At 38.0% G+C, this 14,915-nt stretch overlaps 1 protein-coding gene across 10 annotated transcripts in view; it reads left to right on the top strand.

Annotated features, from left to right (window-relative positions):
- The window catches only part of neo1b (neogenin 1b), a 131,962-nt gene that overhangs the window by 80,658 nt on the left and 36,389 nt on the right, over positions 1 to 14,915 (top strand). For all 10 annotated transcript variants that reach the window (XR_014603820.1, XM_084095793.1, XM_084095794.1 and 7 more), the window contains exons 5-7: positions 1,946 to 2,082; positions 10,603 to 10,757; positions 11,670 to 11,790. Coding sequence is in view for 9 of the 10 variants with exons in the window: in XM_084095793.1 (XP_083951919.1) it covers positions 1,946 to 2,082; positions 10,603 to 10,757; positions 11,670 to 11,790 (413 nt within the window). In the remaining variant the exon portion in view is untranslated. The remainder of the gene's footprint in view (positions 1 to 1,945; positions 2,083 to 10,602; positions 10,758 to 11,669; positions 11,791 to 14,915) is intronic.

The following is a 14,915-nucleotide window of genomic DNA, read 5'->3' as shown; positions in this document are numbered from 1 at the left end:
AACATCATAGTCCAGCTTAAGTTCAGTGATGGTTCATTTTTATTTTAAAAAAGTTATTAATTTAGTTCATTTATATGTATATATAGCCGCTCTGGAGTAAACCGTGATGTCATCGTCCAGCTCAACTCGGTTCTCTAATAACGGTGTCAATGCAATTGTTGAATATTAAATGTAAATTAAATTTTGTTATGTGACCTCAGATCTTTGAAAGATATATTTATTACTTAATGGGCACTTATTACCCATTTTAAATATTAATGAGTAGGATCTTACAGTGGTTTAAAGGTATAGTTCACACAAAAAAGATTGTTTGATAATGTTTTTCCGCACATGTATGATGTTATTTTTTCGACAAAACAAAACTCTTTTCCATAAAATGACAAAAACGGTTCGTAGTGACCATGTTCATTACCAAATCTGCATAAAAGTTCTCCATTTGTCGTGTTTGTGGTGGCTTGAGTAAATAATGTCAGAATATGCTGAACTGTTCTTTTAAAAACAAACTTTTTACCCATCATGCTCTGTTACCCTCCTCCATTCTGGAGTTTTAATGTCGTGCTAAAAGACAATTAATGAGGCTCTTTGTACTTTTATAGACTCGTCTTGTTTTTAATTTCTTTTTTAATTATCCGGCCTTCGACGACCCGTCCTCCTCCTCCTCCTCGGGTCTCTCGGGGTCTTCCCGTAGCGTTCCCGGTCGCAGCATCATCTGACTTCTGTCATATCATGCGTTTAACGAATCTCTCATTGGGTTCGGGACCTCGTTTCTCAGAGCGGCGTCTGCTGTCTCACCGCAGACTAACAGAGGCTGGGGATGATAAATATATCACCGCTGGAGTCATCAGGTGCTTCGAGAACGGAAAGCAAGTTATGAAACGTTTGGCTAACGTTATGTAAAGGTTGTCGAAATGTTCTTAATTGTTTATGGATCCTTATGATGTTATTAGACGTTCTCACAATGTTTAAAGAAAACATGCAAAATTTATGCAACAATTTACCGATCAAAAGTAGACTCTTTTTGAGTCTTCTGCTCACCAAGGCTGCATTTATTTGATAAAAAATGCAGTAATATTGTGAAATATTATTACAATTTCAAATAACTGTTTTCTATTTGAATACATTTTAAACTGTAATTTATTTCTGTGATCAAAGCTGTATTTTCAGCATCATTACTCCAGTCTTCAGTGTCACATGATCCTTCTGAAATCATTCTAATATGATGATTTGCCGCTCAAGAAACATTTCTTATTTTCGATCAATTTAACAACAAAATTCATTAAAAAAAAAAACATGCATACCCCAAACTTTTGAACAGGAGTGTGTGTTATTTGAACTATAACTATTATCTATTATTAACTATTATCTACAAGAATACCACCAGTTCCTGCTCCTAAATGAAGGCCGTTGTCGTTGTCACTTTGAGCTGTAGTTCGACACTCGGATGTGTTGGAAGAAACTTCTTGACGAGTGAGCTGGTGGATTTTGTCATGTGAAAGTGGGAAGGCATCGTTCCTGGATGGTTTACTCTCCATTCTTAGTCAAACTCACTAATCAGTGGGGTTTTCGTATAATAAAGTGACATGCAGGAGGTCTGACTCTTCATCCTTCCTCTTTTCTCTTCACTTTCTCTCCTCTTTCCATCTTACATTAACTCGCTTCTCTTCTGTCTCATCCCTGCCTCTGAATCATTGGGAAGGAACCAGGAACACTTAGTTTGTTTTTCCTCTAGAAATCCCACTACAGGAAAGTTGCTTTCAATGCAGTCAAGCCATAAAGGAAAAGCCACAGGAAATGAAATCCATACTGTATCCTGTTTTTAATTCCATCTCTGTTCAGCATGACTGTGCCAGGCTCGAGATTCCTGAGAACTAATACATTTCCTGAAAGGAAAAGGCATCTCAACATCTCAACACATCCTCATCTCCTTGTATCTCTTTTGTTCCAGTCATGAGCGTTTTGCTGTGATTGGAGGGGGAAGCCTGCAGATCGTCAACCTGACAGAAGAGGATGCTGGGATATACACCTGCCAGACGGACAGTGGCAACATGACCAGCGAGATCCAGGCAGAGCTCACGGTGCACGGTACGTGTCAAGAACAACTTCACGAAAACACATTAATCTCTTAGATGAATTGATTCGCCAAACCTGCTGAGAATCATCTGAGTTGTGAATGATTCAGTTCAGCACTAAACATCCCCGTATGTAATTATGTGCAACAATGTTCAGGCTTTTGAAGCGCAGACGTGTCTAGACAGCATTTTCCTCTGCGGAGAAGGAACTTCAAAGCGTTGTTTTGTTTTTATTTATTTATTTTTTATGTTTTCTTTTTTGTATTTTTATCTCTTGGCTGATCATCAGTTTTATTTTTTGGAGAGTCAATGTTTTGTGTCTGCTCTCGATATGTGATTGCATGCACAACTCAAACTCACAGCCATCATTTTGACAGGACGTGGTCACCTGACCAACCACAGTTTGTTTTTTTCTTCTTTTTTATGTGATGCAAGTAAATGGGAAGCAGATGATGCCACAATAATAGCCTGACTTGCAACACAGTGGTAGTTCTTTCAAAAAGCGCTGCAGAAATCTTCATGTGCAAAAAAACAGAAAAAATCCTTGCACAACGGGTCTTATGTAAAACCGTCTGACATCATTGTAGCATTGGAGTGAATCTGAGGATTTACATACAAAGGTTTTTCATGGTTTTCTCACGGTTTATGTACGAGACTCAATGCATGTGGTCAAATATCTGTTCGTCCAGACGGTTAAATACTGATTATTACATTTACATTTGCATTTGTCTGACGCTTTGGATAAAAGCATTTGCATTGCATTCAAGGCGATGGTGGTGTTAGTATTAGTTAAATGTTCTCACAATATTTAGAGACAAAGTTTTAGGTGCTAAATTTTCAGTGCTATACTTCTTTTTTTTCTATGTTTTTTCACACTAAAATCTGTCAAGCTACTGAAACATGTTGTTTCTGTAAGTTAGTAGTGTTCAGTTAGTTCCTTCCCAACACTGGCTTGAATAACATGATGGTAGAGCCAAAAAGCAACAGTATTTTATAACACAACCCGGCCTTGACTTGAACTTTTTTGTTCACCAGCTGCTGTGGCTCGTGGTTTTCCAAAGTTACAAGCCACTCAGCATTTTCACTGGCCACAATTTTGACATTGATACCATGGGGAAAAACTGCCATATAGATATTTTTAATATTATCTCATAATTTGGCAGCAGGTTTATTAGGTCACTGTCACTTTAAAGGACAAATCCAGTGAAAAATCGAGCCACGAACGCCGTGCTACGTTAGATTTCACAAACGTAATTCCTATCAACAAGCTCAATTAGCACGGCGTTCGTGGCTCGATTAGTCGAGACTGTTTTCCAAGATGGCTCCTGCATGTCAACGCGTAATGTTCTGTCTTTATAAAGTATATTCTTATTAAACTGTCTGTACACTTACAAAGTTCTCAATGCTTCGGTTTGCATGTAGGGACCCTCATTATGCTACCGTGTTAGTGTGAGGCTATTTTGAGCCTTGTTAGTGGTATTAACTAGCGATTTACTTTTACTTACTCTGTGCCCCATATACTAGTGTTATGAGCTAATCTGTTTTTAGAGATAAAACTCTTTACATTAGATTTTCATGAAAACGCATCGCAGGGAACGATCGACTCGGTGACCATGTGTTAATTAACCCCAGGTTAATTTTTCACTGGATTTGTCCTTTAAGAGCTGACGCACTGATCCATTATACTGTTACACATGCGTTTTCTTTCTCAATAGTGTTGTTTTTGGCGGCCTGTTTTAATTTTAGTTTTAGTCTAGTCTTTGTGTCAAGCTGTCGTTTTAGTTTTTATTAGTTTTAGCCACGTTCATACTCTTTTTAGTCTAGTCAAGTTTTAGTCGACGAAAACTGATGACATTTTAGTCTAGTTTTAGTCAATGAAAATTGTATTTTAGTCTCTTTTTAGTAATGCAATTCTATTTAACCCAGTCAATATAGAATTTCAAACAAGGTTATCTTATTATATTTAGTATAATTAGGGCTGTGACGGTGGCAGTTTTTTTACCACCAAAAATAAAAACAATAAAAACTTGTTTTATATTTCCACACAAAGACGCATGTTATAGCTGCACTGCGCTTTGAGAGGGATGTGGGACACGAGCAGGAAAGAGACCATCGATCTCTTTTATGATATCTTCATGTTTTCTACTTGATGTAAATTGGTCTGAAGAGCGAATTTTATCCTCCACAAGGGCGAAATATTTAGGCTATGTTTGAGATTGCGCTGCCAGAGAAAGTGAAACTAAAAGTCACCCGCGCGTGTGAAACGCGCTTTACAACTAAACTTGACGCGCCCTATGTCTAATATAACAAGCACAAACTGTGTTAAAAAGAATTTGACATGCAAGTACAAATGTAGGCTATCTGTCCTACAGCGTTTTTCTACTTTACCACAGTAAAGAATTCGAATATAATAAGCCTAATTAAAAGCGAACCAATGAGGAAACGTTTATAATCCCTTTTGGGTGAGACGTGAGTGAAGATTTGGGAAAAGAAACAAGAGATTTCATGCAGGGATGAGTCACGATTTTTGGATATTCAATTAGTTTATTTAATTATAGAATATCGAATAGGTTGTGCGATTATTCTCTAAAATAAAATCTCCATGTTCTGGTGCTGATGCGGTGACGCGTTCATGTAACCAGAGACGCTGCCAAAAACATACAGCTGTCACAAAGAACCGGCAAAAGTAATGATTATGAATGTGTCAAATATATCAATGAGACATTTTAATAGAATAACTAATGGAGTAATATTGTTAAATTCGCTGATAATCGGGTGACCAGATCGCAAACCAGAATTTAAAGCCGACAAAGCTATGGGTTCACGCACAACTCTCTCATTCGTCGTGACGTTATAACATTTCGTCTCGTCTCGTTTTGGTCAACGAAAATGAAGAGACATTTTAGCATAGTTTTTATTTTGTAAACCACATTTAGTCTTGTTTTTTATTCGTCAACAATATTGCATCATACATGTATTTTAGTCATCGTCACATCACCAGCATTTACGTCTCGTCTCGTTTTCGTCAGGTGATAAAGGTTCGTTGACGACAATATTTCGTCATAATTTTCGTTGATGAAAGCAACACTATTTCTCAACGTTTTAAGTTCACTTAAAACATAACTGACTGTGTTTACATGAAGACTCGCCAAGACCGGCATTTTGACATTTTGTGTGTATTTAAATGTTTAAGCGCAATAAGCAGCGAAAAAGGACTTAATTTATTACTGGGAGGGGGCTTTCTGTGCGCGCACTTGCAATGTGAGCACAAAATCTGCAGGAATGAGTAAAATTATGCACAATATGCGCAGTCCCATACTGAAATTTAAGCCCTTTAACACCGACAATATTCATCCGGAGCAAATGAAACGAGTGAGTGAGGAGAGGCGGGTTTGTGTGTCACTCACTGTCGGAGAGAGAGAAAGAGCTGCTGATATCGTGTATCAATTATGCGGGAATTGAGTTTTGGAAGCGTTTCAGATTTTTCTGAATCGATATGTATCAAAAAATCTATATTTTTGACAACAATGGATTGCACTCAGTTTATTATTTCAGATGCCTTTTTAAAAGACTACAATTGAAAAATGTATATATTATATATAAAATTCAACCCGCCAAAGTGGCTAGTAGGAGTGACGGCGTTACACGCCACTGAAATACACACACATTTTGGGTGTTGGCGGATTTTAATGTCATACCCTGCAGGGTTCCCGCGGATCCTTAAAAAGTCTTAAAAGGTCTTAAATTAGATTTTTTAAATTTAAGGCCATAAAAAGTCTTAAAAATTAAAAAAAAATGTCTTATTTTTATTTATGAAAGGTCTTAAATTTTAGATGACACTTTGACTTAGACTTATCTAAATGCTTTCGAAATTATTTTTTTAATTCTATCTTGGTGGATTTGCTTGTTCACGTGACAATTCGCGTCACTTACGGGCAGTATATTAGCCTATGTCTGTCTCCTGCACGCGAGAGGAGAGAAGAAAACGAGTAAATGTCAGTTCAGTTGTAAGTTCAGTCTTTATGTGCTTAGAAGTGTGCGATATTGTCTATGAACTATGATGATATTGTAATCATTGTTTTAACTATGTACGAGGCACTGCGAGTGCGAGCTGACATCGCGTTTCTCTCATGCTTGCTTTCACTGCGTGATGTGTCAGTGCAGTTATAGATGTCCCCAAATGAGTTTTTGTCTTATATTTATATCATATTATGTTGTCATATTAGAATATCACATGAGCAAGAGTGCTGTTTTCCTGTGCATAATTGCAAATGTGCTATTTATTTTATACAACAGTTAAATTAGCAATAAAGTTAACATTGTGAGTTACTTTTTGGACACAATATTGTCAATTTTCACTTTATATCACCGACGAGAATTTCATAATGAAGCCGTGGTCCAACAGACAGCGATGATTTTATTTATTTTTATTTTTTTTACTGAAATCCGCGTTTTGAACGAATCATTTTAACGATTCAATGAGCAATCACTTGTTTTTTGAATGAATCAGCCGTTTGAACAAATCGGTTGAATAAATGACTCCAACAACTCGCTTATTCTTGCCGCCACCTACTGGTGGTTTCAGTTTCATATTTAAAGTATCCTTTAATTAAAACGTTAAAATTATAAATCATTTCATATTTAAATATTGAATAGCTTTATTTATGCAATTGTAAATGAAGTGTAAATATAGTAGGCTAATGCCAGTTTTGATGCCGCTTCTGTGTCACCTCTGCACTGCAAGGATGGATTTTAATTTAATGATTTAATTTGACATTGGTACTGTGTTATTCTAATATAATTTAATTCGAATGTTAGAATTTGACATAAAAGGTGATGCATACCTCTAAATATGTTTAGAAACAATATCCATATATAGGTGAAAATGCCCCTGGAAATCAATTTAAGGTGGCAAATATTGCCCCTTAATAAAAATGTTAATTTCGGTCACTACTGTGAACTGTGACCACTGCATAGAATATAAAAAATATGAATATCTTACCCTAAGAAACAAACCCGAGATCTTGTTGTTATTTCACATATGTAAAGCAGAATATTCGCTGTATAATCCAATGTAGTGCTGCAAACAAAACTCTAAATATTGTCCATAAAATGAATGCCCAAACTTTGCAAATCCAGCGACTAATTACGTTAAAAAGCATTTTTCTCAATTCTGATTCGCAGTCCCTGCAGTTTAATCATGTTACTGCTCACATTACACACAATTTAACAATTTCTCCAAAGAAAAAATGCAAATAAAAAGATTTGCAGAGACACAAATCGTTACAGCCCATAAGAATAATAACCTAGTTAGTTTTTACTACTTCATGACCACCTTTTTTTTAAAATAAAAAATCAGCGTTTATGGAAATCTCCTATTCTTTTCTATGGGATATTCTGTAAATGACCCAAATAACCAAAGGCGGAAGATTGCTGCTTCTTGAACCTTTATAAACGGTATCCTGGCAAACTGATCAAAACTGACTCATGGAAGTCAGATCGGAGCTTGAGCTTATGAGAATTGTCAAGTCAAGTCAAAGTTTATTTCTATAGCACAATTTATACAGCCGAAGCTGACCAACGTGCTTTACAAAACATCGTCAGACATGGGGAAGAGACATGTAGAAAAGTAGAAATTGAAAACAGACAACATTCATAAAATACATACCAAACATTGTGACCGTGATTATTAAAAGCAAAGTGAGTAAAAGTAGATTTTCAGCCGTGACTTGAAAATTGACACGTCAGGTGCAGATCTAACCTGAAATGGCAAACTATTCAATAATTTAGGGCCTGCAATAGCAAAGGCACGGGGACCTGAACCATGGGATAGATAAAAAGTTTGTGTGTCCCTGATCTAAGACCTCTGGAAGGATTGTATTGGTTATTTAAGCACTTAAATTTAAAATGAACCCTAACACCAACCGATTGGCGTAGACGGTCTGAAGCTGAGGCTATCTTTGATCTGACTCTGGAAATTGAGCCATATCATAATTGGATTTTCTAATGAGGTTTATGTTTTCTTCTGAGACACTGGTGCTAGCAGAGATGCGAGAGATTTTAAATGCAGTATAACATCAAGAGTGAAGTAAGATAAAGCCGTCAGCAGCGGGGTGTGTGTTCGTGATCTCTTCACCTCCCTGATCCGAGCTGTTGTTTTCACTCCCTCCTGCTGATCCGAGCCGGAATAGATGCGGTCGGCCCATCCAGACACATTCTGCTGTTTTTCCATTAGCTTTATTCGCCTCTCACCGGTATTGACGCACGGATGGGAAGGTTTGCGACTGAGCTCAGGAAGTTTAATCTCCCGTGGGAAGTCGTGAAATCTGATTTCGGTTCTGATGGGTAAAAATAACACTCTTTGTGTCAGACGGAAACACACACACACACACACACACCTCGGGAGGATAGCGTTTAGGTGTGTAAAGTTGCTTGTTTTGAAAAACACTCACGCAGGTGCATGTTTGAACATTTAGATGGTTCCTGTACGTGTGTGTGCAACCGCATAAACGACCTACTAAAGGATTTTTTGGGTTAAAAATGTGTTATTGGTGGTGTATCTTTTCTAGGTGAATGAACTTCCAGTTTTCTGTGGAAATCGACAGCATGCCACAGATGCTGTGTACAGATCTTAACTCACTTGGTTCATATTTTTAGCCTTCTTTCATGCGTGCTTGTGCTATTTTCATAATTTATGCTGTACTTTCCAATGCCAATGATTTTTTTTTTTTTTTTTTCTCTTCCAAGAGATATTTCTTGTGTTTGAGTCATTATCCATCTATCTGTTGCAAGGCTTTGGCTGTGACTTTGGACGAATAAATAACACTGTGGTGTTTTTAAGAGCTTTTCTCGGAGATAAGAGCTGTGCCAGAGTTATGGAGTGAACTTTTCTTCCTATCTCTGCTGTGAAACCCGTGTTGGGGTTATTAAATACTGACATTTTAATCTCTTAATAACTGCATGTGAAGTGACTCATAACTCTTGTGGCGCGGTTATTTTAAAAGCCGAGGTTCACATGCTGAGATTTTCCCCGGATTCCCTCTCAGATTAGCAGGATTGTAGAGAGCCGTGTGAAACGTTGTTAATACTGGCTTGGGTTACACTTTAAAAGTTACTCATAAAAGGAAAGGATGTGCTGGAATAGGCTGTGTGTTCTCTGACGATCTGTAAGCGTATTACTTTTACACACACGCTTAGTCATGCATACTTCAGTCCTGCATATTTAAGTATTTATTTACTTTATTGATTTTTGTTTTTTATACTTTGTCTTCCAATTAAATACAATTCTCATCACATTCTATCTATATTACATTTGCAATATTTATTTAAAAAAAATAATTCTCTCCACCTATATTAATAAACTTAACTATATATTCTACTATTATTATTAGTTTATATAAATTAAGTTCTGAGTAAAAAAAATAAAATTCATAAGAATTGTTATATTTTTTGAAAGTCACCTAGGCTGCATTTATTTGATACAGTAAAAACAGTAATATTGTGATATATATTTACAATTTAAAATAGCTGTTTTCTATGTGAATATATTGTTAAAATGTAATTTATTCCTGAGATTTAAAGCTGAATTTTCAGCATCATTACTCCAGTTGTCAGTGTCACATGACCCTTCAGAAATCATTCTGATATGATGATTTGATGCTCAAGAAACATTTACTTGCATGTTTTAAATAAGTCATGTTTGGGGTCGCATGTCACCCGTTTCTTGAGCCTCTCGAAATCTTCCCACACTTTCTGACGACATTACCACACGAATGTTAACTATCTGTCCCTGCTTGACTTCACTAATTCCTGTGGAGTTTTTTTTCTTTTCTGCGACTAACCGACCAATTAAAATTTAGTCGACCAAGCCTCTTCTCGTCGACTATTAGATAGATATACCATTGAGAACACAGCCGACGTGAAACTCGTCTGGGGAAGCGAGATCGCACTCAAATTCAAGTTTAAAAACAGCATAATTTACCAAGGCTGATGCCGGATGTGATTTTGTGCTTTAGAGGAATGAGATCACAGCACAAACAGTCACTGCCAGAGATAGTTAGCGTAGCAGAGTTCAAGGAAATGAATCTCTCTCTGCTGACAGCACAGAGCTGCAGATGGAGAGCTGTTGATTTTCTTTGTCTCTTGTTGATTTTAGAAGGTGAAGCTGGGCGTAAAAACACAGAATCAGTCATCCTTGACGCACTTTTGTCAGATGGCAATAAGAAAACTACCTCTGAGTCTGAAACTCGGGTTATTTTTAGCGTATCTGTATTCTTCATCTGTTCTTCCCAGCTGAACATCCTCCATTACCTGCACATAAACATCAGGAGAGGTCGCAAACTAGCTCGGATGCGGTTGCCATAGGAACTACAAAGGCAGATGAGAGGAAACACACTTTACCTGCCACTACCTGTTCCTGTTCGCACGAATCCCAGCTGTGGGATGTTGCTCTTTTGTTGGTGTTTGTATCCGTATGTACCCTGTGACCTCCACTCATGTTCATGCCTGCATTTACTGGTTTTTTATCTTCTAGTTCCTCCACGGTTCGTGACGAGACCCTCCAACACTTACGCCCAGGAGTCGATGGACATCATCTTTGAGTGTGACATCACCGGGTCTCCGCCGCCCACCGTCAGATGGATGAAGGACGGAGACACGGTCATTCCCAGTGACTATTTCAGGATAGTGGTGCGTTACACCGTCTCCTCACTGCAGACTACACATCTCTCTGTTTTAAAAGCTCATATTAGCCAGTCCTGTTTCTTGGCGGATGGATGGATGGATGGATGGATTGATAGACTAATAGACAGACGGATGGATGGATGGATGGATGGATGGATGGATGGATGGATAGACTAATAGACAGACGGATGGATGGATGGATGGATGGATGGATGGATGGATGGATAGACTAATAGACAGACAGATGGATGGATGGATGGATGGACTAATAGATGGATGGATGGATGGATGGACGGACGGACAGACAGACAGACAGACAGACAGACAGACGGATGGATGGACAGATGGATAGACTAATAGATAGACAGATAGATAGATGGATGGACTGATAGATAGATAGATAGATAGATAGATAGATAGATAGATAGATAGATAGATAGATAGATAGATAGATAGATAGATAGATAGATAGATAGATAGATAGATAGATAGATAGATGGATGGATGGATGGATGGATACCTGTTGCAACCCCTTTTAGCTGTTAGAAAGTTTAAATCCTTATTTTATTTATTTATTTAATTTTTTTTGTGAATTTTTTTTAATTTGATTTGATTTAGGTTTTCTGCTTTTTTTATTATTATTAGTATTATTAGTATTAACTATATGAACACAGTTTTAAATCCTGATTTTAGTTATTGTCTGTCCATAATTAATAAATAAACACGAGATGCATGTAGAGAGCAGCTGAATGGGTTTGTTGTGTACAGTAATGGCTCATCAGTCTGAACCCTGTACATGAAAGTGCCAGTGACAGCCACCATTACTCATTACACAACAAAACTGTGTTGCGTTTAACATGTTGCGTTTAACATGTCGTTCTTGTGAAATGGTCTGTTTTGTTGTCTATGTCCACACAGAAGCAGCATAACCTGCAGGTTTTGGGTCTAGTAAAGTCAGATGAAGGTTTTTATCAGTGTTTAGCGGAGAACGCCGCCGGGAACGTCCAGGCCAGCGCTCAGCTCATCATACTGGATTTAGGTAAACTCCCTTTACACTGCATACATGTGTGTTTCTGCTTGTATTCCTGATGATTTCTGCAGAAATCCTCGTCTTCATTAAGCGTGTTCAGAAAAGCTCAGACCAGCTTCAGAGCCAAATCCCTTTAGATCTCGAGTGTTTATTCTGGTGATGGGCTAAAGACTCAACGATTGATCTTTTGACAGGAGTTAAACACAGAAATCATTATCACGGGATGGGTCGTAGCAGTCCGTCAGTGATGCTTTCTGGGGATGAGTCCAAAAGCTTTTGTGGCTTTCTATTTGATTATGATTGTTTTACAGCATGTCATAAGCGTGACATCTACATGTTTACATGATCTGGATAAAATAGAAGTGCATTTGCCTGTTCAAACTCGTTGCGAGGGTGTTTTGGGGGCGGATGCGTTACTACCATAGACTGTAAAAAAAATATGGACGTAGTGTCTGTGACGTCACCCGTTGGTTTCTGAGGAGCATTTTTGAAGCCCAAAGTGGGCGGAGCCTACCCTGGTAATCCAGAGTTCTCGCGAGAGCACAAGTTGAATTTGCTCAGCGAGTTACTCTGGTGTCGAGTAATGATGCTCATTAAATATGCCCCTGTATCCAAGCTGCACCAATCACATCGGGTTATCTGATATAGGCGGGCCAGAGGCGATATGACGACAGCGCTGTGACGTCGAAGTCATTAGTAAACATTGCAAGATGGCTATGGATGAACACCAGTTGTTTGAAACGGCTTTGGCCGCTACAGTGAACGGGTTAGACTTGGCTTTTTATCTAAAAGAGGAACAGAAGACGGCGCTCGAATCGTTCCTTTGCAAGAAGGACGTTTTTGCTGTTTCGCCGACCAGATACGGTAAGAGTCTAATCAGAGAATGTCTAATAAGGTTAGCTCCGCAGGTAGCTGGGGTTTATTGTTGATTGGTCGTAGTCGACGCCAGACCATTAATCTTTTAGATTTAGGTCTGGATTTCCAGGCTAGGCGGAGCCGGCCGTCGCCATCTTTGTAGCGTGTCACATAAACGAAAATGTGCAGCGAGGCGGATTAGCTGAGGTGACGTGACGCTAACAGACAAACTGCTAGTAGTAGTGACATCAGCGGCAATCCACCTGTCACTCAAGTGGCCACGCCCTTAATTATGCAGAACTTTAAGGCTTAATATAATTTAAACGGATGAGTTATAAACAAATTCACCCTCCTCACAGTCGTCATGAAGGGCAAAACTAGCTATATAGACCAAAACCACTTTTTGCACCAGGCTGTAAACATGTTTTTTTCTGCTGTAAAGTTGGGCACTTTAACATGGGGGTTTATAGGATTGACTCTCTTTTGGAGCCTGTCTCTAGTGGCCAGTCGATGAATTGCAGTTTAAGTCACTTCCCAAGAGAGAGACTGGAAGGTTGCCGCTCGGTTACTACAGTTTGCATGTTTCTTAGATGCTCTGGATGTTTTTACTGCATAGTTGCGTGTCTCTCTCTCAGTCTCAGGCTTCACAGGCGTACGCAGTGAATGAAGGCTTGAACACATGTTCTCTCACGTCGGGCAGAGGCGTAAACGACGCTGCATTGATTGGATGCTGGTGTGAGATCTGTTTGGCACCTGGCGCTGGTGTAGAGATCTCGCCGCTGAATGTTTAATTAACCACGCCGCTTTATTAGACACGTCTGCATGCTCTTCATTTTCATGTTGCATCAGCTCCTCTTGACGGAGCCCCCGCAGTTTAATAATCTCATTTAATAATGCCGGATTCTCCCGCTTTACTGAGGTTTAGTTTGCAAACAGACACCAATGAACCACCAAATGAATTGCAATTGAAACAGTGACGCGTTGTTAATTACTGATCAGATTCCAGTAGAGGAAGTGGATTTAAGCTATCATGGGAAGTGGTTACTTAAGATTTCAGAAGTCTTAATTATAGAAGTGATGAAGTGATTTTGGTCTAAAAAGATGCATGTATTTTTCATGCATCAGAATATGCGTGTAAGTGATGCTTCAACTGTTGAATGATGGGAAATGTTGTTTGGTTGTGCTAAATCAGCTTTATTGCTTTTCTTTATCAACAGGACACAAAAGTGACTCATTTTAATCCTCCGGTAACATTTATTATTTTGCTTGTATACGATTATCAAACATGTTTTTTGTTTATTATAATTAACATTTAACCCTTAATTTTTATATATATATATATATATATATATATATATATATATATATATATATATATATATATATATATATATATATATATATATATATATTTTAACAATTTTAATAATAATATTGTTACAATTATTCATATTTTTTTTAGTGTTGTATTTAATTGTATTATTGTTTTTGCTGCTGCTGTTGTTGTTGATGATTTAATTATTAGTTTCCAACAGTTTTATACTATAAACATCATCAATGGCTTGAGTTTGGGGCGGGTCTGTTTTTTTAGACAAGACTTGTTTGTTTCCTCTGGTAATTACATCGTTGTGACCTTTGTTTTGCTTGTTTGCAATCATCAAACGTGAATTTTCATTTAATTTTATTTGTTCAAAGATATGCTGTAAAACCATAGACATAACAGTCTTCTCAAGTAATTGTCTACACTTCAGAGTAAAGCCCCACCCACTTCTGGTTTAAACCGAATACACATACAAATATTTTTGAGATTGATACAGATATTGGCTCGGCTGGTAGAGAGGTTGTGTTGTTTCCCATCAGAACCTCTTACAAACAGGACCTCTTTATCATGACGGGGAGGAAGGAAAGAGGAAATTAAATCCTGATAAAGAAAAAGAAAGGTCCACAGGGACGATCCGTCACGTTGGAGTTTAGCAGACAATTGGTGACAGCTGATTCCAGTGATTGAAGCATCACTCTCAGTTATTGATTATGTTTCTGTTGTGGTTTGGATTGGAGAAGGAAAAGGAAAAGTCGCCATTTGCTCTCCGTTTAATCTCTGTTGTTTAAGAGAAACTGTGTAATAAAAGAAGGCGTCAGGATGGAGTGAACCGCCGTGGCCTCGCGTCACTGTTTCTCATGTGCTTGTGTGTCTTTCCTCTGAACATTTGCTCTCAAACTCTCCAATTACACGAGAGCTTTGTTTTGATTGAAGAAATAATCCACTTCAGGACACTTGC

The sequence above is a fragment of the Abramis brama genome (genome assembly GCF_963993115.1).
Source record: "Abramis brama genome assembly, chromosome: 20".
NCBI lineage: Eukaryota > Metazoa > Chordata > Actinopteri > Cypriniformes > Leuciscidae > Abramis > Abramis brama.
The sequence above is the reverse complement of the archived record's forward strand: the minus strand, read 5'-3'. Positions and strand labels throughout refer to the sequence as shown.